The sequence below is a fragment of the Epargyreus clarus genome, unplaced genomic scaffold (genome assembly GCF_041222505.1).
Source record: "Epargyreus clarus isolate Ecla_fem2 unplaced genomic scaffold, WU_Ecla_fem_2.2 ptg000015l, whole genome shotgun sequence".
NCBI classification, from domain to species: Eukaryota; Metazoa; Arthropoda; class Insecta; order Lepidoptera; family Hesperiidae; genus Epargyreus; species Epargyreus clarus.
In genome coordinates this window covers 12,532,308-12,559,410 of record NW_027332223.1, presented here as the reverse complement: position 1 = coordinate 12,559,410, position 27,103 = coordinate 12,532,308, and the positions used below count along the sequence as shown (strand labels likewise).

Genomic DNA, 27,103 nt, shown 5'->3' with positions numbered 1-27,103 from the left:
TTTAATAAAAGTTCTATGTCAACACATTGTCCCACTGTTGGGCATAGGTCACTTCTCAGATCGAGAATAATTAGGCCATAGTCCAAACACATGTAAAAATATTTCATCAAAACCCAATTATATCAAACTATATAAATACAAATATTTGAACGCTATGAACGTGACACTTAATAAAATAGTTGACTTGGTATAATCTGCGCCAAACTACTAGTCCGCTCTGAAGTTGTTGCCAACAGGTGTAGTCATATTATTTGCTATTGCGACGCGATTCATTTCTATATTCAGAGCGGACTAGCAGTTTGGCGCGGACTATAAATATAAACAACCTCCATATATTCAGTGTGTACATTCTAGTAATTTATAATTTCATTTGTAACATGCTGGCCTTCTGGCCGATTAAATGTTTATTAATGTCATTCCATTCCTGATATACATTACTGGGATAAAACAATTTAACGACACCCCTAAAACCAGCAGGCATTTAGAGTATTTAGACTACAAAGCGTGCCAGAGAAATATAGCACGTAGGTACAATCGAGGAAAAAAAATGAGATATTAATATCATGAAAAAAGTCAGCGGGGTTTTCCTTATGTTAAATAAGAAACACTTTTTACACACATAATTTATAGATTTCTGCAATAATCGTTTAAACTATTTTTCGGACAATTTTCCTGTTCATTCGTCAATTACTTTTTATTTAACGACTACTTAAAGTTGAGTGGGAGAGTCAAAGTTGTCGAGAGAAAAATAAACAAGCTCGTAAAATATACCTGAATGTACCGTTGGCTTTTCCCTGCAGTAGGTATTAGAGGAAAATCCTGATCCATACATTACAATATATCATCGATATCAGCATTTCAAATGCGATCCGTAGTTCACTTGTCCCATTTTGACAAGTGAAAAGCTGCAGCGATGAAAATAACAATATTGGTTTCAACTAAAAACAGTATTTTACAATATACTTACATTGCTATTTGCTATAGATTACAATGCAATTGAATTAAAAGGGATTGCGAAAAAAATGTAAAGGACACTTAAATATGTAGTGAACCCATATGTTATAAAGAAAATAGATGTTTTTTTCATGGACTTGATATTTGTAACATAATAAAATATGTACGAATAGTTAACAGCGGAGCATTAGGTAGGCGCCGTGTAAAATATTGTTAAACATTTTATTATACCCATAACATAATAAATAATTGCTATTCTCAATAATTATGACATTGCCAGCAAACTCGTCAGGAAATTATTTAATAAACAACGTTAATAAACCGAGAAGATTTTACTTTACAAAGTTAACAAAAAAACAAGTAGGTAAGCATACAAATTATAGATTCGACAACAAAAGTGGGAGAGTAACGTTCTTTACAACAATCGGAAAATAACTACCCAGAAGAAGATCTACAGTGCCTTTTCATACGCCAATTTTTAGTTAATACCCTCATTTGACAATTAAATTTTCTATCTTCTATTGACGTTCCTAACGATATGATACCTCGAATGATGATGGTATCGAAATTGGCCTGAAATTATGAAGAAACGTACGATTTTAGGCCAATGAGAGAGACAGATTGTAGGAATGGGTTTCTATCTTTACGAAGAAACAAACAATATAGCACTGAGTTAGCGTGTTTATGTCGAAAAAGTTCTAACTACGAAAACATAATTAGATATTATTATTATTCTGTCTATAACGTACGACGAAATAAACATGCGGAATTTTCTGTCTATTTCAAATAATTTCTCTTTTGAAGTAAGAGTATTGGAGAGTAGGTCTCTTCAAAAAGCTGTCAAGCGCTAAGTCGGATGTGAAATCTGCCTACTCATTGGGTGCTCCCGTAGGTTGCGTTCCAGATTTTCCTATCTACAAGCTTTCTACCGCCCACGGTGCCTTGTGTACCGTATAGGAATATTAAATGCTTTCCAAATAAAAATAGTCAATGACATGCCCCGTAATGTCCTTATTCGTATTGACAATAAACTGTAGAACCCTTTGTAGTATGACTTCAGCGGTTCCACCGCCACACCTATATCTGCGTAACAACAGCAGTATTAAGCATCGCTGTTTACTGGTTTGACGGGTGTGATATGGGAGGCATTTCAGCTTAGTACTCAAGGGTAGCGGCGCATCTGCTGCCGATCTCAGGTAGGAATCTAATTTTATCTGGAGTTAATTACAGATGTCCATGGACGGTAGTAACTACTTACCATCAGGTGGTCTGCATACTCGTCTGCTACTCCTATATTATAGAAAAAGATAACTTATTACATAGTAGCGAAAGCTTCTATACTCGCTTTTCGCTTACGTATCCGTGGTAGCACACTAGGTTAGATTGAATGGGATGATGTACGCTGTTGTTTGTATCTCGCATTCAGTTAACCCATTTGCTGCAGGCCGAATAAATTATCTCTGGATAGGGTTATGAGAGGATTCGAGACCGAGTCAACGACCTTCGCCGTTTACCTTCACACGACGAAAATTGGCAACTACTCGTACTTTGTAGTCCATCGCCAGCTAGGTCTTTGGCTAATATTTTTTGATGTATCCGATTTTGCGACGTGATATTTTCTTTTTAATAACAAATAGTGCTTTATTAAATATTAGTAGGATTATATACATTAAAATATTAGAAACAATAAACAAAAAGTTAAGTTAATTCTAAAGTTATATTTTAGAATATCGTTATAAAGTTCTCATTTGGATCAATATTCAAAACTCTTTTCTAATTTTTACCCTTTACTAAAGAAATACTAAGAGCATAATAAATAGCTAATAATTTTCTTTCTATAATTGTTTAGTTTATTAATCATTTATGACTTTTAACGAATTTGATTTCCTATATTTGTTTATTAAAATAACTGTTATTATATTTAATAATATAAATTTTATCGCTTATTTAATTAAGTGTATCTAATATGTATGCGTTATTTACAGAAAAACAATATTAAGTAAAAAGACGACCAATACAAAAGATAAAATAAAACCATATCTGAGAATTCTAAAAATAAACACATTTGCTTGTTTATCATTTCATTATTCATTTTAGAACTAAAGCGTTCAACTATAATGGCGTTATATGCAACGGACGATCGGCCATAACGCTGAAACAAATCACATCTCGGAACAATGGGCGAGATTCGAGGGGTGCGCGCCCCAGCTGCGTGCTCCGATCGATCGTGGACCGCCAACTTCACCTCACTGTCTGTCATCTCCCTGCCAAATTCAAACGTCCCTGCACACTCATTTTTATTTCGTTTCTAAAATTAAGTAAAATAGTTTATTTACTAAATTAGATGTGATCAGCTAACATGGAGGCGCGAAGGACCTGGGATGGCGTTCCTCTCGGCGAGTCCCACTCGCCACCTCAATCGGTGCCTGGCCGGCGGACTCCGCTCGGAGCTGTCGGCCTGGGAGGATTCTACATGCAAGGAGGACAACCACCACCACCACAACACTGCTACCCTAGCGATGAAAACCAGCCAGAACCAGGAACCAGCTATGCGCAAAGGTAATTTTTTTTAATACGCTTTTTTTTAATAAGATGAATTAACATGAATCCTGGATGTGTTTTGTGTGTGCAAATTAAGAATATCATTTATTAATTCTATTTGATTTCAAATTCAAAGTTAATGTCTTATTCTATTTGATATTATCAAATTATTTTTAATGTTATTCATATTTGAACCCGGTCATCACAATTCACGCATGCGCACTTTGTAGTTAGTAAGATGAGCTTTGAGATGAATCACACTTTTAACTACGTATTTAAATAGTCATTCCTGTTTTCCTTTGAGTAGAAATGTAAAAAAGTTAAGAATATAAGTCACAAAATAATGATAACAGTAAAAAAGCTTGTAAAAACGTTTAAATTTGGATCTATGAATCAATTATTGTGTACCAATATTCTGTACTGCGCAATTAACACCGAAATGGCGGACATCGATTTCTTTGGTAAGATTAAATACCTATTTTGTACATCATAGGATTTTCTTAAGTAAATGATTCTTATCTAAATTAAATAATTATATTCTATAGTACTAAAATTCAAATACTTGTATTAAAAATCCTTATATAATATATGTATTTATCATATACGTATATTATACCTGGTACATATTTTTGTTATTTGCTATACAATTAATTGTTTCTGTAGATACTTAATCAGTTTGATATATGTACCTAATAGCACTTGTACTTAATCGATCATGTAGTAGGTATAGGTACATGCTACCTATTCTAGAACATCAGCGGTTGCGTGGTATCGATTGCAAAGAAAACACTCCTTGTGGTTTTTTCCGCCGCAAAAATACTCTTGAATGCAACATCTGTGCGTAATACGAGCAAAGCTCTCCCCTGTCCTGCACTAGTCAAGTAAAATTCAATTGTAATGAGCATGAGCGATGAGCATTGCACGATATGTAGAGCTACGAACTTATCGACCTCCAACGGTAGAAGAACGTGCTTTTGTTTTTTTCGGAACTTAAGAACAGCTAAAGTATATTCAAAACGTTTTCTTACTAATTCAAAGCGTAATTGTGTAATTTTACGAACATTAAAATTAAATAATGTCCAACGGTACAAGAACATACCTTTGTTTTTTTCGGAACTTAAGAACAGCTAAAGTATATTTAAAACGTTTTCTTACTAATTCTAAGCGTAATTGTGTAATTTTACGAAAATTAAAATTAATTAATGTTGATGCGCTAAAAGGGCAAGAAATTCATAAAATTTATATTTTCCTTTTCAATCTAACTCGTAGTAGATTTATGTGGCATGTCTATGAATTTGTAATGCTCCGTTCAACCCCTGTCTCGTTAGCGGCCCACATCAACCCCATCCTTTGTCCGCGTCCGAGGCTTAAGCACTTGTTCCACATCGGATCACCGCACCCCTAGAATCAATCTGCTTTACATATAGAGTCGTATAGTAGAGCGAATCAATACAATTATATTATTGTTATATCATAAATTGAATACGAATCAGAACATACACGGACATTCTAAAATTTTATTTCAAACTAAAATCTTTTAGGCGACTCCGTCACTTAAAAAATATTTAAGTTACACTTAATGTTTTGTATGACTGAGAGGCCGTCTGTAAAATAAATAATGTTATTCAGAGCCGAAGTCTATGAATATATAAGTTAACTTCATAGTTTTAAATAGATAACAAAGAAAACTTCAGTGCATTCTATCACATTATATGATATTAAAATATGAATATAAATAATCAAATACTTTCAAAAATCCTCTAAGCCTATAAGTAGCTCTATTGGAAAAGAACCAACACATTCGTTAATAACTTACAAGGTTTTTTGATACAAACACAAATACCTCATAAAATTGATAAACGGTGTAAATAAACATAATAAAAAGTATAATATACACGTCTTACTAGGATACAGATTATAGATTCTAGATTCAAAATAACACGTAGTTCCCCGATATTAAAATAATCTTGATAGACATTGATCCATCATGCAAGATCTGCTCTTGAATTTTTCATTGCATAAACACTTCGGATTGCGTATTTATGACGCTATAAATTGTGTTTTCAGACCTATCGGCGACGGGAAATCTAAACAGAAAATGCGCCAAGGAAAAAGTGTAAGACTGAACATAAATGCGAGAGAGCGGCGGAGGATGCATGATTTGGTGAGATTTACTTTTGTTCTAGACTTTAAATTTTCAATCCTTGTATTGAACAAGTTTAGTGCTAAATTAGGAATAAGCTTTTGAACTCCTTACTTAGGTAATATTCTATCACGATTATCGACTTATAAAATTATCAGAATAACTGTATTAAAATAAACGTTTGTAAATTTAATAAAATTATGACATCGGCTTTAAAATTCCCAGAATATTTTGGTAATACTTAAAACACTAGTACCAAAATAAAAAGTCCTTAACTAGTTGTATTTATTTGAATAATTCCATAAATAAACGAATGATGAATTGACAGTTTTAGATGAAAGTATATTTTAGAACGTATTATTAATTTGAATAAAACGTGTGTATTTTCAAGTAATAAGGAAGATATTATTCGGTATAAGTAGTGTAACCAGTTAAGTAAGTTATTTAATTTCGTTTCAAAAAGTAAATTTGAGGACAGTTTCCAAAGGTGGTAGAACCCTTTGTGGTTCGACTCCGGCGGCACCACCGCCACACCTATTTCTACCTAATAATAGCAGTGTTAGGCGCTGCTGTGTTCCGGTTTGAAGGGTGTGGTAAGGGAGACAGACTTTTCCGAGGCGTTCCAGCGTAGTCCTCAGGGGTAGAGGCGCATCTGTGGCCGACCTCAGGTAGGAATATCTAATCCTATCTGGGGTTGATTACAGATGTCCATGGGCGGCAGTAGCCACTTACCATCAAGTGGACTGCATGCTCGTCTGCTACTCTTATATTATAAAAAAAAAAAAAGTTACAATTTTTTGCTTAATTGGCGTTTTATTCACCATTTTCAGACGATAGAGATTTAAATTGTTATTATACAATATTACTATTTATAATATTTTACAGAACGACGCTCTAGACGAACTCCGAGGCGTAATTCCTTACGCACATTCTCCATCTGTGCGCAAGTTGTCCAAGATCGCCACGCTGCTTCTGGCTAAAAACTATATTCTTATGCAAGCTAGTGCCCTTGAAGAACTACGAAGGTAAATAACTAGTCAGATTATTTAGAAAGAAACATATATCTATGAAGGCCTAGGGCACCAAGTGGTCATTGCCGCCTATAGGCATCTACGACCAATTTCAAATATGTAATCCCTGATGTCTGATATTTCGTATACTCTATGGAGTGGCCAATTTAAATCAGATGGCTTGCCCATTTCATTTTGCAGTATATGTCTAAAAAAATAAATTATGTACGTAAGCAGTTTATAACAATAGTGGTGTCGCATTTTAGGCTAGTAGCGTACCTCCAAGGCACAGCAACGGCTGCAGGCATCGTCCCACCTCCGGGCTTCGACCTCACCGGGTTCCCAGCCGCCGCCAAGCTTCTACAAGCCCCCACAGCCGGCCCCCCAGCACCCCCTGACCCACCTTCTTGAGATCCGACCGTGAAGCCCGAACCATAAAATTTTGAATTTACTTACATTTAAGTAGAAATTTAAGATACATCCCAAAGATAAAAAATCGTAGTCATGTTAGTGTAGGCAACTTTTCATTTATATGTACATCTAAGTAGGGTTAACAAAATATTTAAGTAAGAACAGTATTTATGAAAATGTACGACAAAAATACCGATTTTTGTGGGTCACTTGACTTAGTGGTCACTATATCGGTATGTCGTGTCCGTTCCGGATAAAGTTCCCGGGTAAACAGACACGTAAACGATGGATGTATATGTGTAATGATAATGAATATTCTGTGTGTAGGTATCTTATATTTGCCTTTGTGTGTGTCCATGACACCCACAACGCAGGGAGTCCTAATGTAGAAGCCTATATATTTTATAATCGTATTTAGGTATACGGCTCAAGTAGATTTGGCTTTTAAATAAGTAGAGGATATTTATTATTTTTCTTGGCAATTTTATGCCTGTAAGCGATCAGTTCGGACATAAGTTTTGTACTACATTTAAAATGTACATAACAGGCATATTCATTAGAATCATTGGATTCATTATTAACTAATTTAATAGTTAACATATATGGCTATTGATATTTATCTTACTAGTAAGGTATTTCCAATCCGCATGATATGTATAGCCTGAGAGTAAGTGCGCTCCAAGCCTCCCCAATTTTAGTTAGAGACCCGTGCCATTTGAAAATAAAAGGGTTAAGTCACCGTGTTGTACAGGTTGTACTCTCATCATTCTTGACTTTATTCATCATCAGCAACCCATTACTGTCCCACTGCTGGGCACGGGTCTCCTCTCATAATGAGAAGGATTAGGCTATAGTCCACCACGCTGGCCACGTGCGTATTGGTAGACTTCACATAGCTTTGAGATTTTTTTTTTTATATAAATCTCTCAGGTATGCAGGTTTCGTCGCGATGTTTTCCTTCACCGTTTAGCAAGTGATAATTAATTTCTAATACGCACGTAACTTTGATAAATCAGAGGTGCGTGCCTAGGATTTCAACCTTGGACCCCTCGATCGAGAGGCCGAGTTTCTTAACCACTAGGCTATCACTGCTTCTTCACTTCACTGCACTTGATTTTATTGGCTTGCCAATATTCTATCTCTCCGTTATAATAGATGGTCTTATAGTTTCAGATAAGGAATGTAGTAAATATATCGTGAAAAATGTATAATTTATTTATTTGTGTAGATATTTTTTATAAGCGCTGTCATGTGCTCAAAAAATGTAGATATATATATTTATAGTTAACCGATATACATATATCGGTTATTTATACTAGTCCATTTAGTGCGTGTTAAGGTACTTAAAATTAAGTCATTAATTAAGGTTTTGCAAATTATTAAACAAGTCAAAAGTAATTATTTTAAAGAAGTTATATTTTGATTGCTTTTTTTGGAAAAAAAATGACCTTTATTTTTTTTTTTAACTAAATTTATTCCTAAACAATTGCTCAAAAGATTATTTCAACATGCAACTGCTCAAAAGCAATTGCTCAAAAGATTATTTCAACAACTTCAATGCTCACACATAAGAAGTTATACTTCTTTAAATAAAAAATATTTATTATTTTCTTCACAAATTGTGATTATTTGGTATTATGTTAATATTTATTGGTTTTCTGACATAATGGAATATATTCAGGTAATTTATTAAAAAAATAACAATAAATGACACTCAGTTACTGATCTCATTCAGTGTGTGTATTTACCTATATACGGAAATTTGATTAAGTTAATTGAAGTTATACTGTGACGATCTGAGCGCGTTTGTATTGAATTCACTCTAGAACGCTTTATAACGCGCCTGAAGAAATTAATTATAATAAAAATGTATAAGATTGGAAACACTTTACATTTATATAACATTGGAGTCTTATAGAAATGCATACCTTGTTTCAAATTTTTGCGATTTGCTACTAAACTTCGTAGCATAGTCACAAATCAGTAAATTAATAATTATTTTAATTATAATAAGTGTCCCTCGAATCTGTTGTAAATAAAAGAGGAGGAAAACGAGGTCATGTGCCAAATAAAGTAGATTAATTAGATGTACTTATATAATATTACGGTTTAGAAACGATGTTGTAAGAATAATATGCGTGTATCAGATAGCACCAGCAAGTTATATATGTATTAATATTATATTATAATAATAATTGAAGGTGGTAGAACCGTTTGTGGTTCGACTCCGGCGGCACCACCGCCACACCTATTTCTACCTAATAACAGCAGTGTTAGGCGCTGCTGTGTTCCGGTTTGAAGGGTGTGGTAAGGGAGACAGACTTTTCCGAGGCGTTCCAGCTTAGTCCTCAGGGGTAGAGGGCGCATCTGTGGCCGACCTCGGGTAGGAATATCTAATCCTATCTGGGGTTGATTACAGATGTCCATGGGCGGCAGTAGCCACTTACCATCAGGTGGACTGCATGCTCGTCTGCTACTCCTATATTGTAAAAAAAATACAATTGATTTTATGTATAGTATCGTTGAGGTGTATGTTCTTCCCAATCATGGTTGTTTTCATACGTTAATAGGTAAAGGACATTTATTTCTTATAAGTATATTTGTAACATCAAAATTGAAAGGTGTAAATCTAAACAAATTTCATCCATTTTGCGGATTTATTATGAAAAATGAATTTAATTATTTGGAACTTATACTTTAATAATTGCTCAATAGATTTACTTAAATTTAATTTACTTAAATATTTATTCCCTTAAAATCGTTTTGTGCTACAATAATGTACAACATTAAATACCGTTAAAATGTACTTTTATACCCGCACGAAGTTATACTTCTTAAACGTGATTAAAAATAAATAACTTATTATATTAACCGATGTACCAATAAAAAAATATTAAAAAAATGAATATAAGTCACATCTATTATTCTGGCAAATATTTATTTATGATTTTGTTTAAAATTAAATAAACTTGTCAGAACAGTGCGAACATTTGATACGTCTATTAAAAATCACTGTTTAAATTTTACGGAATGCGTTTAAAGAAGTATAACTTTAGAAAGTGTATAAGAATAGAAGTAATATTAAACATGCATTATTTACTTATAATATTACTAGTTTTTGCCCGCAGCTTCGCCCGCGTTTAAAAGAAAATAATATGACATACTAACATACATAAAACTGAAAGTTCAACTGAACCTTCATTGGAATGACAGTGGCGCCATCTGGCGAAAATTGGTCGTTCGTACCAACTCTAAAACCTTCGTGGGCTCATGGACAACAACTTTGCTAAAGATCATCACTTGATCAAATGCATAGTTTAATCTTTCTCCGATTAATCGATCTTAGATCGCCATCCCTAGTTCCCGTGGGATTTCCGGGATAAAAACTATCCTATGTCCTTTCTCGGGTTTTAGACTATCTTTGTACAAAATTTCATTGAAATCGGTTCAGTGGTTTAGGCGTGAAGAAAAGACAACCAGACAGACAGACAGACAGAGGTACTTTCGGATTTATAATATTAGTAAGGATTAGTAAGAATATTATATATATATTGTAATTTAAGTTACGTGACTTGTTTTTGCGATTCGTTACAAAATAATGTCGCAAAAATCGCTAAACTAATAATTATAATCAATTACAGTAAGTGTCCCTCGAATCTGTTGTAAATAAAAGAGGAGGAAAACGTGTTGTAAGTGCCAAGTAAAGTAGATTAATTAGATTTACGTTTATATTACGGTACATATACGGTATAGTAAAACTTGTATGGTTTAATACCTGCAAGTTATTATTAATATTTTATAATTAATTATTATAAGTGACCCTCGAAATCTGTTGTAAATAAAAGAGGAGGAAAAGGATCTGTTGTTTCCAAATAAAGTAGATTAATTAGATTTACGTATATATTGCGGTATAGGTACGATGTAGTAAAACTTGTATGCGTTTAATACCTGCAAGTTATTATTAATATTTTATAATTAATTACTATAAGTGTCCCTCGAATCTGTTGTAAATAAAAGAGGAGGAAAACGAACTGTAATTGCCAAATAAAGTAGATTAATTAGATTTATGATATTACGGTATCGTCGTAGTAAAACTTGTATGGTTTAATACCTGCAAGTTATTATTAATATTTTATAATTAATTACTATAAGTGTCCCTCGAATCTGTTGTAAATAAAAGAGGAGGAAAACGAACTGTAATTGCCAAATAAAGTAGATTAATTAGATTTACGTATATATTGCGGTATAGGTACGATGTAGTAAAACTTGTATGGTTTAATACCTGCAAGTTATTATTAATATTTCATAATTAATTACTATAAGTGACCCTCGAAATCTGTTGTAAATAAAAAGAGGAGGAAAATAAGTCTATGAGCCAAATAAAGTAGATTAATTAGATGTACTTATATAATATTACGGTTTTGAAACGATGTTGTAAGAATAATATGCGTGTATCAGATAGCACCAGCAAGTTATATATGTATTAATATTATATTATAATAATAATTGAAGGTGGTAGAACCCTTTGTGGTTCGACTCCGGCGGCACCACCGCCACACCTATTTCTACCTAATAACAGCGTTAGGCGCTGCTGTGTTCCGGTTTGAAGGGTGTGGTAAGGGAGACAGACTTTTCCGAGGCGTTCCAGCTTAGTCCTCAGGGGTAGAGGGCGCATCTGTGGCCGACCTCAGGTAGGAATATCTAATCCTATGTGGGGTTGATTACAGATGTACAGGTGGGCGGCAGTAGCCACTTACCATCAGGTGGACTGCATGCTCGTCTGCTACTCCTATATTGTAAAAAAAATACAATTGATTTTATGTATATTCCACGCCTATAGTATCATTGAGGTGTATGTTCTTCCCAATCATGGTTGTTTTCATACGTTAATAGGTAAAGGACATTTATTTCTTATAAGTATATTTGTAACATCAAAATTAAAAGGTGTAAATCTAAACGAATTTCATCCATTTTGCGTATTTATTATGAAAAATGAATTTAATTATTTGGAACTTATATTTTAATAATTGCTCAATATATTTACTTAAATTTACTTTACTAAAATATTAAATCCCTTAAAATCCATTTGAGCTACAATACTTTACAACATTAAATACCGTTAAAATATACTCTTATACCCACACGAAGTTATACTTCTTTAATGTGATTAAAAATAAAAAAAATATTATTTTAACCGATGGCCACACCAATAAAAAATTAAATTAAAAAATTGAATATAACTCACATCTATTATTCAGGCAAATATTTATTTACGATTTTGTTTAAAATTAAATAAACTTCTCAGAACAGTGCGAACATTAAACGTCGTCTATTAAAAATCACTGTTTAAATTTTACGGAATGCGTCTATAGAAGTATAACTTTAGAGAGTGTATAAGAATAGAAGCAATATTTAACATGCATTATGTACTTATAATATATAATTTAAGTAATGTCTGCGTAAAACTTGTATGCGTTTAATACCTGCAAGTTATTATTAATATTTTATAATTAATTACTATAAGTGTCCCTCGAATCTGTTGTAAATAAAAGAGGAGGAAAACGAGATCATGTGCCAAATAAAGTAGATTAATTAGATTTATGATATTACGGTATCGTCGTAGTAAAACTTGTATGGTTTAATACCTGCAAGTTATTATTAATATTTTATAATTAATTACTATAAGTGTCCCTCGAATCTGTTGTAAATAAAAGAGGAGGAAAACGAACTGTAATTGCCAAATAAAGTAGATTAATTAGATTTACGTATATATTGCGGTATAGGTACGATGTAGTAAAACTTGTATGCGTTTAATACCTGCAAGTTATTATTAATATTTTATAATTTATTACTATAAGTGACCCTCGAAATCTGTTGTAAATAAAAGAGGAGGAAAGCGAGCTGTTGTTGCCAAATAAAGTAGATTAATTAGATTTACGTATATATTGCGGTATAGGTACGATGTAGTAAAACTTGTATGGTTTAATACCTGCAAGTTATTATTAATATTTTATAACTAATTACTATAAGTGTCCCTCGAATCTGTTGTAAATAAAAGAGGAGGAAAACGATCTGTTGTTTCCAAATAAAGTAGATTAATTAGATTTATGATATTACGGTATCGTCGTAGTAAAACTTGTATGCGTTTAATACCTGCAAGTAATTATTAATATTTTATAATTTATTACTATAAGTGACCCTCGAAAGCTGTTGTAAATAAAAGAGGAGGAAAGCGAGCTATTGTTGCCAAATAAAGTAGATTAATTAGATTTACGTATATATTGCGGTATAGGTACGATGTAGTAAAACTTGTATGCGTTTAATACCTGCAAGTTATTATTAATATTTTATAACTAATTACTATAAGTGTCCCTCGAATCTGTTGTAAATAAAAGAGGAGGAAAACGAGGTCATGTGCCAAATAAAGTAGATTAATTAGATTTATGATATTACGGTATCGTCGTAGTAAAACTTGTATGCGTTTAATACCTGCAAGTAATTATTAATATTTTATAATTTATTACTATAAGTGACCCTCGAAAGCTGTTGTAAATAAAAGAGGAGGAAAGCGAGCTATTGTTGCCAAATAAAGTAGAGTAATTAGATTTACGTATATATTGCGGTGTAGGTACGATGTAGTAAAACTTGTATGGTTTAATACCTGCAAGTTATTATTAATATTTTATAACTAATTACTATAAGTGTCCCTCGAATCTGATGTAAATAAAAAGAGGAGGAAAACGTAACTATGTGCCAAATGGAGTAGATTAATCAGATTTAGGTATATTTTACAGTATAAGTATGACTCAGTAAACTTGTATGCGTTTAACTCCTGCAAGTTTATTAATACGATTAAATTTATCTCTATTCCACTCCTGTAGTATACCTGTGGTGTAATTTTTTCTCAATTATCGTTGTACTTCGATTTACTCACGTGTTATTTGCTCACTTGTTTTAAAGAACTTTAATTTCATATATTAATAACATCAAAATTTAAAGGTTTAATATAAATATTTATACGAAATCTCAACCGATTTGTAGATTAATTACTTACAATGAACTAATTAATTTGATAATTGTGGAAAAATGATGTCAATAGAGAAATTATACTTTTATTCATGTTATAAAAATACATTATCAACATCTTGAAATTAATTATTTTATTGTATGGAACTCAAAATTTACCAATTGCTCAATACAGTATTGTTGTTAAAAATCTAAGTCCATTTGAAATTGTTTTGTCTTCCAATAATTTATGACATTTAACCATTAGTGTGCACTCTTATACACTTAGGAAGTTATACTTCTTTAACGTGATTAAAAATAAATAAATTATTATATTTACGATTTATTATTAAATTTGTATTTTAAAAATATATATTGGAATAAAACCATATAATTCCTGTAAATGAAAATTCTAAAAAAATATGAGCGTTTATTTACGATTATTATTTAAATTAAATTTATTAAAAAAAAAATATTTAATTTTCGCGACTAAAAAGTATAACTTTAAAAAGTGTATAAGAATGGAAGTAATATTTAACACGTATATATATATATGTATATATATATATATATATATATATATATATGTATAATAGCTTTTACCATATAGTATTGTAAATTTAAGTAAAATCACAAATTTTTGCGACTCGCTTTAATACTTTAATGAGTAGAGTCGCAAAAATAAGTAAATTAGTAATTAATTATAGTAAGGATCCCTCGAATATGATGTAAATAAATAGAGGAAGAAAAATGCACGTAATATGCCAAAAGAAGTAGATAAACTAGATTAAAGTGTATATTAGTTTATAAATAATAATTAATACGTACGCGTTTAAGAGATAATACTTAAGAGTACTAATTTGAGTTTAAGAGTATGTCTATCAACACGTGTAGTATCTCCGTGTATATTTATCCTTTTTTTGGTTTCGGGATCTTCGTAAAGATACCGTTTTAGGGAAAAGCCCGGGTTATATAAGATTTTTACTCACTAAAGCCCCCTCGGCGGCCTCGTATATATTTATCCTAATCTTCATTTTATTTCGATTTAATACATGGCTCATTTTATCCTTCCTGGTATATTTATAACGTCAAACTAGATATAAAACTAAGTAAATATTTATAAAAATCTCAATTTTTGTAGCTTTATCGTTGAAAAAAAAATGTATTTAATTAAAAGTTTAACCAATATCGACTCTACTTGAGTCGTATATATAAGGATATCTTTTGATATCTTTCGTAAACGTAGCACGGTATGCCAAAAGAAGTAGATTGTATAATTAATGACTAATGATGAATAAGAGAATTATACATCAATAGGGATAGGTCTGAAACACTTATTGAAACAGTGTTTTTAATTTTAAGATTTAATGTTGTATACAAAGATAAGGTAGTGTCATTCCAATTGATTATTATTGTAACATCTGTGTACGCTGCCTGTATTAATAAGTAGCATTTACATAATACAACATAATTTTCAAGAGTGAAAATAGCAGAATAATTTAAATATATCTAATCTTCCTCAATAATAAAGTCTCCGTATTCGTACTTAAACACGGTGTAAAAGTGTGTAAGTGAATTTAGTAGTTTACTATTCCAAATCAGTTTTTAGATAAACTGAAACGAATAAAAAGCTCATGTAATTTTATTCTCACCTATTTCATATATAAATGTATGTTAATCGAAATACTGGGACATTTTTAGTCAAGATTTGTTGCTTCTACGATTTTATGAATCTCATTTGCGGATTATTACTATTTAAGGGTATATTTAATATCATTTTCAAAGGTATAGAAGGCATCGAAGCATATGGTTTACCGTAACTACCACCAACCAACCAGAATCATATGATTTTAGCATATGGTTCCACCAGGACCACTTATTTCTACCATGTGGTTCTACTAGAACCATATGCTTCGATCGGGGATGTACTGTGTCGTTGTAGCCTGTACCAATTCTGGGGATTCGCTGTAGAGGTCATAGATTAGTAAAGATACTTCGCCGCCTTGAAATTGAATGAAGGCACAAACGGCTTATTTTAGTAAGTTTTTTTTTTGAATCCATGACAAATAAAAACATTTTTAGAGAAAATTTACGAATAAATAACCAATTTACGTATTAATTACGTAATTTACGTAATAAATAAATAATTATTTGAAATATTTTAGGGACATTTTAGCACGGAGACGTGGCAAAACTTTTTTACGCAACTATTTCAATTCTCAAAACTCGGTACATTTTCTTGTTAGGAGTGAGTAATCTTTACTAATCTATGGTAGAGGTATAAAAGATGATGACTTACACATGAGGCGACTATTTTAGTCCTCAATAATGAATTGCTTCAGGCTGATGGCATTTAATAGGTACCTCTCTTCCATATGAGGATAGGTCAGACGACCCGCGTGGCGGAGCGGTCACCATGCCGGTCTGACGCGCAGAGGGTCCCGGGTTCGATCCCCGGCCAGACAGATTTCTAAATGATGAATTTAGATTTCTGTTTCTGGGTCTGGGTGTTTGTGTATTTGTCTCTGTGTGTGTCCATAGCACCCAAGATACAGGGAATCCTAGTGTGCTGTGAGTGTAGAAAGCGAGAAAGAAATTTACATGTCCATGAGCGGCGGTGACCACTTACCATCAGGTGGACTGCATGCTCGATTGCCACTCCATTCCATATAAAAATATATGTATTGTGTAATATCCTAAATGCAAAAATTGTACTAACTACTATTATTGTAGATTTAAACTAAGAATGCATGTATTTCTATATACTCTTATTTATCTCTCAATACGCATAGTATGTAAGTAAGGTTTGTAAGCCCAAGTAATTGTGATTATTATTAGTAAAAAATAACTGGTTTATTTAAGGACTTGACTCCAAATAGAAAATAAAGATTATTAATAACATTGCCTTTGTTTCTTAATTATAAACATAAACCAAAGAGATTAAATAAGAAACAGTTTGTTGGGAAATGGCCACAGGAGAACGAGAAAATAAACTATGAAATATAATAAAATGAAATTCACTCCAAAAATATACTTTTTATTATATCGAATCATTGACAGAATGACAAATCAGAAGAAGTAAAATATATGTTTTTCAGCTGCCAGCTTTATCATATATAACCTACTTGAATAGTATACATTATAAGAGGCTTGAGTTTTTGCTATATTCCAACACAGTTCACCGCGCTGGCCTAGTGTGAATTGGTAGACATCACATACCCTTGAGAACTTTTTTAAAGAGCTCTAAGGTTTACTCACGATGTTTTCCTTCACTGTTGAAGCTAGTAATCATTAATTTCTAATACACTTATCACTTTGAAATATCAGAGCGTGCCTGGGATTCGAACCTCAGACAATTAAGTCGCGTTGACAATAATTTCTAGTCATTAGGCTATCGTATGTAAACAGGAAGATCGCAAACCCTTGAAACTAAAACAAATCTTATACTCGTGTTATAAGGGAGAAATAAAATAAGTATACATATGGTGCAGTCTCAATTGATTATTTCTAGCGCTGTTAACGCAATGTCATCAGCCAAGTAGCGCCACAGTGCGTTAAAAATCTGAACTACGGAGTCTACATGTAGAGTCTAAACAAGACTCGAAGCCCCGTACCGTAGGTTTAGGAGAGAAATGGTTGTGAAACAAGTGAACAGTTTTTAGAGCCACTAATAGATGGCGCCTCTGTACAATAACCACGCCCGTGATACAACGTAGGTATGATACCGACAAAATATAATTAGTTACGTATTTAAAAATATCAAATGGAGAAACCTAATGCTTGATTCAGAAGCAGAAAAAATATAATTTGTAAAATACTTAATACTAGCTGACCCGGCAAACTTTGTACCGCCTCAAAATCTATTTATCAAATATATTTCATATAAAATATAGCCTATGTTACTCGTGGATAATGTAGCTTTCGAACGGTGAAAGAATTTTTAAAATTGGTCCAGTAGTTTTTGAGCCTATTCATTACAATCAAACAAACAAACAAAGATTTCCTCTTTATAATACTAGTATAGATATTTCATATAAAATATAGCCTATGTTACTCGTGGATAATGTAGCTTTCGAATGGTGAAAGAATTTTTAAAATCTGTCCAGTAGTTTTTGAGCCTATTCATTACAATCAAACAAACAAAGTTTTCCTCTTTATAATATTAGTATAGAAGTATAGATAAGCAACTTTTTCCTCTCGTAGGTATATTCGAGTACTTTGGCTTCCATTTAAATAAGGTTTCAATAAGTCCATGTTTCTGATATATGTAGATAAAGGTAATCATAACATTATATTCATTATCAAGGCTGGTTATACTTTATCAAATAATGACGTAATCTTTATCAAAATTCTTCGTTTTGTGTACTAAAGTTAGGATAACAAAAATATTATTAAATTTAGAACATTAATCTACATTGGACATGATAACTGCTTAATTACGTAACAAGAATGAAATTGGTAGTTTACGAATACAATGTATTTCTCGCTGAAAGTCTTGACATACTTATTTGAAAGCAAAAAGCTTCTTAGACAACAGGAAAATGTAGTAATTATTTACAAATCTCTCTGTTCTTTGTATGTATTGATAGGTAATTTATAGCGCTAAACTAGTATTCTAGTTTTTATGTACAAGCATATTACCTGATGGTAAGGGGCCACCGTCGACAATGAACAGCTTTAATCAACACGACATGAATAAAATTACCGTATTATGAGGGGTTGACTATAGATATACAGGAATATATAAGCATACCATATACTGCTAAAACGCCTGGAGCTACTGAAGGTGTTATGGGTCGTATAAGTCCCTAACCACACCCTTCCAACCAGAGCTCAGCCCTACTAAATCCTTTTGTTATAACGCAAAAATAAGTGTCGCGGTGGTGCCGTCGGAGCCGAACCACGAAGGGTTCTATCACCTTGAAAATTATTGACAAGGTAATTCAGCCTCCGTTATTAAACCTAGCACGCAACAGACATAGCTAGAACGTTGGTCACATAATCTAGACTACGAAATATGAATATCGATTATTACAAACATTACACTAGGCCACACCTTAGGCACGTATTTACTCATTGTTTTAAATTACAACATTGTATCCTATTCTTTTTTTTTTGTTGACGAGGGTTAAACCTCCAAAAGGTACCCGACGCCATGGGAGTGGCGCCGGGTTATGTGGGATTTTTACCGTACTAAAACCCCCCCGGCGGCCGTCCTCAGCGTTTGGTGGAGAACTCCGGGATCTCCAACGGAACACAACCGGAGTCCTCCTAACGCGATGCCCTTTTATCGGGCTCTGCCCTGGGGGGAACAATTTACGCTCCTCTCACATCCCCTGGTGATTACAGCGATATGCGACCACACAAACCGCTGTCCTTCCCGGGGTCGCTTGCTGAACGGTTTGAGCTCCCAGTCTTGCCGCCCGCAACCCCGAAAGCCCCTTTTAGTCGCCTCTTACGACAGGCAGGGGATACCGTAGCCCTATTCTGGTCCCGGTACTACAGGGACACAACATTATATCCTATCAACAAGTAAGGGAGTAAGAAGTTAAGGAGTTACGTAATTACGTTGCAGCTTTTATATCCCTTTGCTGGGAAAGGGTCTCTTCCCACATTGGCCTTGGGCGTACTCTGTGCGTGTAGCCTTACCTGAAAACAGTCACAGATCCGTTGCTACTTGCTCATGAAGTCAGGGTTCCGACATAAATGCGGTAATCGTGTCACAATGTTAGTTATCGTACTCCTCCGAAACGGCTTTACCGATGTTCACTGAATTTTATTTGCATATTCAGTAGGTCTGAGAATCGGCTACTATCTATATTTCGTACCCCTAAGTGATAAGGGTTGTTCACCCTTAACATTTTTTATTTATATGGCAACGTTTGCCGGGTCAGCTAGTAATATGTATATTGTACGTATGTAAGTCTTTCTGCTTACTACTCAGTCTACGAAGTTACAGGGAGTCAAAAATGGACCGAATTTCTTCGACAAAAGAATGGTACGGCCGCTTCGATCACTATTTCCTATTAGTGATCGAAGTACGGCCGTGCCGTTTTTTTTGGCTCGACTTGGCGGAGGCCGTGCCTCCAGATTGTAGTTATTTATTACCATAACAATATGAATAACCTTTACCTTTACTTTCTGACATTTAAATGAATGCATAGTTCGTTAGGAGAAAATCGTCCTTGTACTTTAGGTGTGCATTGAGTATTGGTCATATAGCTCTGCTATGGTTTGGAAATCAATAGATTAACTACCATTGCAAGAGCGGGCTTACCTACTCAGTCGTAGTCAATTATGTATACTGTTTGTCTTTATAGGTGCTCATATCGATCAGATTATATTGCTACCTTATTTGTTATATCATACAGTTTCTTATTTCAACTTCTCTTTAAAAGCTCTTTTCTTAATTCTTTTAGAAAACAGAACAGACAAGTGCCTTTTTTCCCGTATATCAACTGATTTTATTAAAATTTCAAGAGTATTTGTTTCCAAAATTTTTAAATTTAATAATTTAATAATTAAGAAAATCAAAATTTTAATAACGATTAAATATGGTTGAATTTCGATTACCAGTCGAACATTCGTTCCGATAAAAATCGTAAATTAATCAAAAAAGACAATTATTTATCATTCACACTATCCCCTGTTACTCTTCATTGTTTAGATATTAGTCATAACCAATCCCACGACACTATTCTTCAAGTTGCATCACACACTCGATCGAAAAAAGGGTTAAGCTTTGTTTAACTAAGACTCGAGGCAGGTAAAGCTCTACGTATTCAGCTACCTACTGTATTCGTTGATTATTACAATACAATATATTTAACCCTTTTCGTTCTTTGAAGGGCATATTAAGCTTTCAGTCCCGAATATTGTTAAACCTCGTCGGAGGCCTTAAAGTCGGCTTGAAAAATCCCATATAAGTTTTTGTAATAACGGGTTACTTAGTGCATTGTAGTACGACTGGATACAATAACAGCGACTAAAATCATCCTGATAAATCTAACTTCACTTGTATTCTTACATATATAAGAGTAAAAGCTCAATTCTGTTATTCGTGCTCGATCCACTCGTAAAGAATGAAGAGCCTGTGTAAAATCCGACAAGGAGTAATAGATTTGGTACTAACACGTTTCACATACTGGAGCAGCGTGGTAAATTACGCTCCAAGCCTGCCCCAGTGGTGGGACTAGTGCTCAGCAGTGGGACACAAAAAAATGCGGACTTCTTCAGTACTTTGAAAAAAGTCCATATCGGAATGAAATGTTTACTTTTAGTGGTATATTGTATACGTATGAGTTTGTTGTTTTAACCTCAACGTTGAAACGTTATGAAGCTTTATCGATTTTAATCCATAGTATACACTATACACGTTCAGATTACAACCTACAAGAATATAAATAATGCAAGGTGAGCTTCAAGGGTTCATATTCGTCCTTCCACGCTAGAGGTGAATCCCAGATTTTTCGTAGTTATGTGTGTATGAAAAATATTATCACCAGTGACCGACCCAAGTTTAAGTTTTTGCTTCGGCCAAGTTTCGTACAAAAGGAGATTTTATGCACATATTTTACCTTATGATACTAGGAATTTTATTCACTCTAGTTCGTATTTTCCAATATATCTCTATACTATATATTTTTGTCTATAATTCACATCATAATTAATTTAACCGTTATCGAGTTATTTACAGACAGACTAAAAGATAGTCAGAGATAAAAAAATAATAACAAGTTTTAATATTTTAGTTTTATGCATATATCCTCAACGGGCAGGTAGAGGGGTTGCCGATTATAATGATGACTTGGCATATAAGAATAAGAGCACAAAGTAAGGTTTTTGAACACAAATAAACGGTTGAATTTATTTTTTTATACTGGCAATCTCGCTTTACCTACAAATGAAGGGCGTGATCATCCGATAGAGCCATTAGAGCTATACATCTCTATTTCTAGAGTTAGATAAACAAATAAATATTGGTTTGATATTCATTCAATTTTACATACAATACAGCGTTTGAGGTGATAGAGTCAGCAAGATTTGACCGGGTGGAACCAATGTCACACTTATTTCTAGCAAAACACTTCTTGCACTTTGGTAGGAGGTTATGGATACCTTCTGACTTACATGTGTGGCGACAATGCTAGTCCTTAAAAGTGCCAACGCAACTAATCTTATTCAAGTAGAAGCCCATGAGGAGCAGTGTAGTCCGCGCCAAGCTGCTAGTCCGCTCTGAATTTGTTGCGAGCAGGTGTAGTCATACAATTTGTTATGGCGGCGATTTATTTCCATATTCAGAGCTAGCACTTTTACGCGGACTATACAACTTGCCACCAGGTGGCATGAAAGCTCCTATGCTACTCCAATCTTATAAAAAATCTACAATAGCCTATTATGTAATGTACACTATGTACACTACGCACTACACACACGTGTACACAACACACACATGCAAAGTGTACACACTATGTACACTAGGATAATGAATAATGGAATGAACTTATATAAAATTAATTAGTCTAAAATACTATTGTCAAAAGTATTTTTAAAATATGCTCAATATAAATACGTTTCTAAGCCATCAAGCTATCATTAAGAAATAAAATATACCAGGATGCAATATTGCAGCTGTGATGAATACAGGCTAGCTTGAGGCGGCGCGGTGGTACGAAATTCAATCTACCCCCGTCTACCCCCGACCCCAACCACCCTGTAGCAACACCTATATCTAAAACTAGAACGTCTATTAACAAACTATTTATAAACTAGAGTCGATGAAGCTATTATTTTTTATAGTATATAAACATACAGTTCGTTTCCAACTCATTGCAGTCCTACTACTGGGCCGTTCCCAGTAGTGGGACTGCAATGAGTTGGAATCGGTTCTCAAAGTTGGGGGGATTTAGGGCATAGACGACGTACTAAATGCTGATTAGTAAAGATCACTCACATTTGAGAACTTTTTTAAAACTAACTCACGCGTATGTTTCCCTGCGATGTTATGTGCACATAACTATGAAATGTTAGAGATGCATGCCTAATAGCCTAGGATTCGAATCACGGAGCTACCGATTTAAGAGCAAACTTTAACCACTAGCTTCTACACATTTAATTAACCTCAGATAAGATCAAAGATCGGCCACAGAAGCATCGCAACTAACTCGGAATCCCTCATATAATATATCTCCGTTACACCCTTCCAACCCGAACGCAGCAGCGCTTAACACTGCTGTTATTAGGTAGAAATAGGTGTGAAAGTAGTGCTTCGAACTATAAGATTCTATCACCTTCAAAAACGTAAGTATGACATGATGACATGACAGGCATAAACCTATAGTTTTGAAGGTGGTAGAACACTTTGTGGTTCGACTCCGGCGGCACCACCGCCACACCTATTTCTACCTAATAACAGCAGTGTTAGGCGCAGCTGTGTTCCGTTTTGAAGGGTGTGGTAAGGTAGACAGACTTTTATGAGGCGTTCCACCTTAGTCCTCAGGGGTAGCGGCGCATCTGTGGCCGACCTCAGGTAGGAATATGTAATCCTATCTGGGGTTGATTACAGATGTCCATGGGCGGCAGTAGCCACTTACAATCAGGTGGACTGCATACTCGTCTGCTACTCCATATTATAAAAAAAAAGCTACCCACTGTGTTTTCACCCGCGTCTCCATGCGAACGTAAATACAGGTTACATACCTACCACAATACCTAGCTATCTAGACAAGCGACGACGTTGGGCTTCACTGTACATACGTACCGCTATACAGCGCTGCTCGGTACATACGGACCGGCAACACCGTAGTATACCGTTACACGGCAGATAAAACACTTTCTTTTTATTTTTAGGTATTTTATTGGAGTATATAAACATCGTTTTTTAATGTAAAATATCTTTCTTAGAATAAAAAAGTTAGTATAGCCTTTTTTTTGCTTACGAGGGGAACCTTCAAAAGGACCCGACGATGTGGGAGCGACGCCGGGTTACGTGGGATTTTTAACCTAACCTAACCTAACCTATAGCTACCCACTTTGTTTTCACCCGCGTCTCCATGCGAACGTAAATACAGGTTACATACCTACCACAATACCTAGCTATCTAGACAAGCGACGACGTTGGGCTTCACTGTACATACGTACCGCTATACAGCGCTGCTCGGTACATACGGACCGGCAACACCGTAGTATACCGTTATACGGCAGATAAAACACTTTCTTTTTATTTTTAGGTATTTATGTGGATTCAATATATCGTTTTCTTAATGTAAAATGTCTTTTCTCAGAATACAAAAAAAAATGAGACATGAGATATGACGATGATGTAAAGTAATTATAAGAAGTGATATCCTGGTGGTTAACCGCAGCCTTCAAACGCGGAGTCTGAAGTTCGAATCCCAGATGACACCTTTGATTTTTCGAACTAATGTGCGTATTGCACGCCTCGTAACGTGGAGTATTTGTGGTAATGTTCTATTAGAAATTAATTATCATTTGCGTTAATGACAGGGGAAAACATCGCGAGGATGAGTTGAAGGTAAACCTCAGAATAACTGAGATCTTTAAATAAAAGTTTTCAAAGGTATCAGTTCAAACTAGGCCAGCGCCCAATGTCCTTATAATTCTCATTTTGTGAAAGAGTCCGTACCCAACATTGGAACAATAATGAGTTAATAATGATGATAAGTATTAGGACTGGTTTCCTCATGATCTTCAAGGTTCATTAACCTTATAAATGATAGGTACTTCATTTCATATACAAAGTAACTATTATACACAGCAATGTGCATATAATAAGTGTATGAAAAACCTCTGTTTTTATCATTCAACTCTACACCATCTATTTTTACCTGTGTGACAAAACAATATAGAGTAGGTATTCTTATACATTTCTAGTTTTGGCTTAATAGATTTGGCCTCCGGACAAATCTTTTTCCTTTCACTTCTACGGAGGACTTATATTATTAAAAAATATGTTTTAAGTTTATAAAAACAGTCATGGTCGTTAGAAGTTAGTTATATATTCTAGACTTCTACCTAGTTGTTTTATTCACTAAGATACGTAACATTAAAAGCTGCTTTAAAAACTAAATTCTCAATCAAAAGTAAAATGTTTTCTCTGACTTCTTTCAGTTGCCTATATAAATTACAGGCGAGAGTGAGAAAGCCCTATGCAAGCGTCGCTTTCGCCCTCCGCGAAAGCCTCCTGAAAATATCTATTGATTATTGTATACATGGTTGGTACGTATAGTCTGCCACCTCGTCCTATATTAATGTCGACTGCCGTTGAGTGCCAATTTATTTGAAGAACATTCGTATATTGTGAATTGAGTACTATACTAACTACCCTGATATTATAGTGAGTACGATAGCAAACGCCAACCCGCCCACGGCCCTCGAAACCAAAGAAAATATTGAAATATACCCACCGCACCGCTAATAATAGAAATATTTTTAAAAATAGCAGAATTGTACTACGAGTAGGTAACGAATGGATAGATTTGCAGTGACGTAATAACCGTTGTGTACAGAAAATAAAAAACAAAAGCTCTACCTGCATACAAAAAGCTTAAGCTCTACCTAAACGGTCTATAGCCAACCCTTTTAGAGTTACCATAAGTAGGTATGTATAAAATGTTGTAGGCAAAATGAAACCGAGTATCAATCTTATAAAGTTATGCATAAAACAGTCATATCGTGACGTAGACATACGAGTTTATGTCGAACGAGACCTGTCGAGTTGAACCAAGAGCAATAGATAGATTGTACATTCGTATTGCCATCTTACTTTTCCCCATTTTCAGGGAAAGTTATTTTAATGTTGAACGAAAACGAAATATATCCAATTTAAAGATCAAGTGACATATAGTAACAAAAAAATGGTGCTGGAGCTCTGCAATTCCTAATCATTTTTATTAAACTTATTGTTTAACCGTAAAATTATAAGAACTTTACACAAAGCCCGTGTCCAACATTCCCGACCATATGAAGATACCGAAAATCCAATAAAATTATAGGCCTTTATGAATACAAAGAGCATTACATTCGGTTCCCTTCCCCCCTTGTTCCGAAAAATAAGTGTCCAAAATAGAAGGAGTTTTCGCTAATCTACATATGAGAAATGGAAAATTAAACTTCCGCCCCGGTCGACGCGAATCCGCTATGTAACTGCTTTGGGATCTCTCCCTTGGCAAAGCTATAGCTACACGCATAATCCCAACTTTGATCCTAAACTTAGTTAATTCACAATTTCTCCTTGCACTCGGACCGGATTCGACTAATTTGTCGAATCTAACTCGCTCTTATTACGTGCCTTTATATTCTATTTTTCCATTATAGTTGGGGAGCCCAAGAGGGGATTTCGGAAGTGTCTCGAGTCGCGTCAGACTAAGATATGAGAGATACCTTACATCTTGTAGAGTATCCTAAACCATAAATGAGCTTTCTATGTCGGGGGGTTTGCAGAATAAAAAAAATCGATCACTGGACATGTACGAGCGTGGTCAATTTTCTTTTTAATATAAAGGAAATAATGCTAAAAAACGGAAACATCATAACCTGCCAATTACCACACGTCGAAGTAGTGAAATAAAGGTCATTTTGAAAAAAAAAACATCCTGTATTATAATGCTATCTGATAGTGTTACTTATTAGCATGAATCCCGGGGAAGTCATAATGCATCACAAACTAAAGGAAAAGGCCCATTTTTAGGAATATACATTATTCTTCATAGATTCTCATACATTGTTTTTTTTCAAATCGTCAGAATATGAAAACCCCCCGCTAAATCGAAAAATATCATATAACCTTTTCTTCATTCTAATGTCTAATCTACACAATCGTATAGGTCCCAATGACGCTCGAGTTTCTACACATTTAGCATCCTGGGCTCCCCTACTATTATAAGTATTATATCTAGCAAAATTGCGTATTGCTTCACATATATTTTTGGATTTTTTTTTAATTTAGGGGATGATAGCACCGCTACTCACCAGCCCGGTCTGCAGTTCCGTGTTAGGGTATATTTAGAGAGGTATGTGA

The 27,103-nt window shown here is 34.1% G+C and overlaps 1 protein-coding gene across 1 annotated transcript; it reads left to right on the top strand.

The window, feature by feature from the left end:
- The first annotated feature begins 3,193 nt into the window (after window positions 1-3,193).
- On the top strand, window positions 3,194-8,250 carry LOC140748350 (oligodendrocyte transcription factor 1). Its single transcript, XM_073081192.1, has 4 exons — window positions 3,194-3,513; window positions 5,563-5,659; window positions 6,524-6,663; window positions 6,915-8,250. Exons 1-4 carry the CDS (start codon window positions 3,314-3,316, stop codon window positions 7,057-7,059), a joined length of 582 nt encoding a protein of 193 aa, XP_072937293.1. The 5' UTR covers window positions 3,194-3,313; the 3' UTR covers window positions 7,060-8,250.
- Window positions 8,251-27,103: the final 18,853 nt, after the last annotated feature.

What these genes read in the sequence shown, in the direction of transcription:
- LOC140748350 (XM_073081192.1), top strand. Translation starts at nt 3,314, where the DNA reads ATGGAGGCGCGAAGGACCTGGGATGGCGTTCCTCTCGGCGAGTCCCAC. An exon ending in GGAACCAGCTATGCGCAAAG is followed by an intron (nt 3,514 to 5,562) that starts GTAATTTTTTTT and finishes TTGTGTTTTCAG; the next exon opens with ACCTATCGGCGACGGGAAAT. An exon ending in GCCCTTGAAGAACTACGAAG is followed by an intron (nt 6,664 to 6,914) that starts GTAAATAACTAG and finishes GTCGCATTTTAG; the next exon opens with GCTAGTAGCGTACCTCCAAG.